This window comes from Rhagoletis zephyria, unplaced genomic scaffold (genome assembly GCF_001687245.7).
Source record: "Rhagoletis zephyria isolate East Lansing unplaced genomic scaffold, Rhagoletis_zephyria_1.1 Rzeph_scaffold_12362, whole genome shotgun sequence".
Classification (NCBI taxonomy): Eukaryota; Metazoa; Arthropoda; class Insecta; order Diptera; family Tephritidae; genus Rhagoletis; species Rhagoletis zephyria.
Genome location: NW_016169436.1, coordinates 1 through 1,852, shown reverse-complemented (window position 1 = coordinate 1,852; position 1,852 = coordinate 1). Strand labels below are relative to the sequence as shown.

General features: G+C 32.2%; 1 protein-coding gene across 1 annotated transcript in view; it reads left to right on the top strand.

Moving 5' to 3' along the window:
- Positions 1-1,503, top strand: part of LOC108377591 (uncharacterized) — a 9,535-nt gene extending 8,032 nt beyond the window's left edge. The window contains exons 3-4 of the mRNA XM_017633864.1: positions 619-898; positions 964-1,503. Of these exons, the coding sequence (XP_017489353.1) occupies positions 619-898; positions 964-990 (307 nt within the window). The 3' untranslated portion in view covers positions 991-1,503. The remainder of the gene's footprint in view (positions 1-618; positions 899-963) is intronic.
- The last annotated feature ends 349 nt before the right edge of the window (positions 1,504-1,852 follow it).

Sequence of the window (1,852 nt, the reverse complement as noted above, 5' to 3'; positions counted from 1 at the left end):
TTTTTTTTTTGCATTACACCGTTTGGCGATAGCAATACTTTTTTATCCGCTTTAAGAGTGTTCTGAAAATGGCAAAAATAGGCTGATTTTTTTTTTGTAAATTTAAAGTCGTGAAATACTTATTTCCCTTGCGTATACTATGCATACATAGGTATGTACATATGTACCTTCAAACGAACTGATCAAAAAAAAATACTTCATCAATGATTCATAATGATTAAGTGGTCAACTCTTGTTTTCCTTTGGTTAAAATTTCACCAGTGAAGCGGGGAAACACTTTCTAGCAGCCAATGAATAAATGGGGGGAAAAATACAAAATTACTTTTTGGTAGAATGCGCGCAGTTGAAATAAAAAGTGACTGCTGCTATTCACAATATTGGAACTGACTTTCACTTTGGCTGCGAGTGAACCGCGTAATTTCCCTTTACCACCTATGTATACATATACGTTCACCTCTTTAAATGAGTGTATATGTAAGTATGTATGTTTATGTACGCGTTTAGGCACTAATTTATTTATCATTTTAACAATTGGGTTTATTTTCATTTCCTCCGAGTCATTCAAAATAATTTTCTGTTTTTTTTTTTTTTACTTATTTTACTTATTTCGCTACACAGATATTTCCAGACAGCGCAATTGATGTTCAATGGTTTTCTGAAATCTCAAGGTTATCCCAAGAGTACCTTCTTCGATCCTAGTCGCGCCAGCGAGACCATATCCAATTTGTTCGATCATGTGGCCAAGCATCATCTGAATGTAAAGATCGACTCGCGCCAATATGTCAAACCGGCTGTGGGCTATGCCAAAGAATTGCTGAAATTGGGTCAAGCGCGAGGTCTACTGCAGTTCAATGCTACCGAACTGAGTGACAAACTAACAGATACACTCAATTTGGAGGTGAGTAGAAGAGTGAGCGGAGTTACTGTGTTTCTGAAGTATTGTTTTTGTTATTGTGGATGAAGGAGAAATCTTCTCTAAAAAATTACTAAAACGAGCTTGGCGGAAATGAGCAAAAAATGCTGCTTTGAAGGTGAAAATGATATAGATGAAAAAAAAAAACCGTAAACGTTATTATAAAAGCAGTAAAAGTAAAAATAATAATAGCGTAGCATATCAGCGCTCAATTTAACGCTTTTAGGTAACTTTTTTTTATACATATAATTAAAATGCTGAATTTTAGTGTGTTTCGCATCTAAACAACCGTTGTGCATGTGCGGTGTATTTAACATCTACAGTGACTGGCAAAAATATGTTTGCATTCGTTTTTTCATGTTTTTCATGGTAAATTTTTTTCCGAGTTATTGCACAAAATTAAGGTGAGTTCAGCGAAATTGCTTCAAAATTTCAAGCTTTTTAATAAGAATTTTTAAAATAAATTCGACTACGCACTTTTATAGTACATTCAATTTTAGTAAAGTGCACGTCTGCTGAAGTTATAAAAAAACGCGTTGATTATTATTATTTTTTTTGCTGACATTGTTGTGTATTTTCTTCCATACAAGAAAATTTTCATATTATGATTAAAATGTTTGGAATTTTGTTGAAAATTCGCTGAAGTTAATTTAATTTTGTGCAAAGTGATTCTAAGTTTGAATTTGTGATTTACAATTACAAAATTAACGAAAAAAATTTACTATGAAAAATATTTTGAAAATCATAAAAAAAATCAATGCCAAAATACTTTTGCAAGGTACTGATTATGGTCAAGTCCCCGGAACCATGTGCTTTTGTGTCATTCACCTTAAAATAAATTTTAATGTAATTTGAAATTTTGTAAAAAAACCTGGGAAATTTTGATAACAAATCACAGTGGTCTTGAAACAATGATAGGTATGACTAAAATGCCAACCA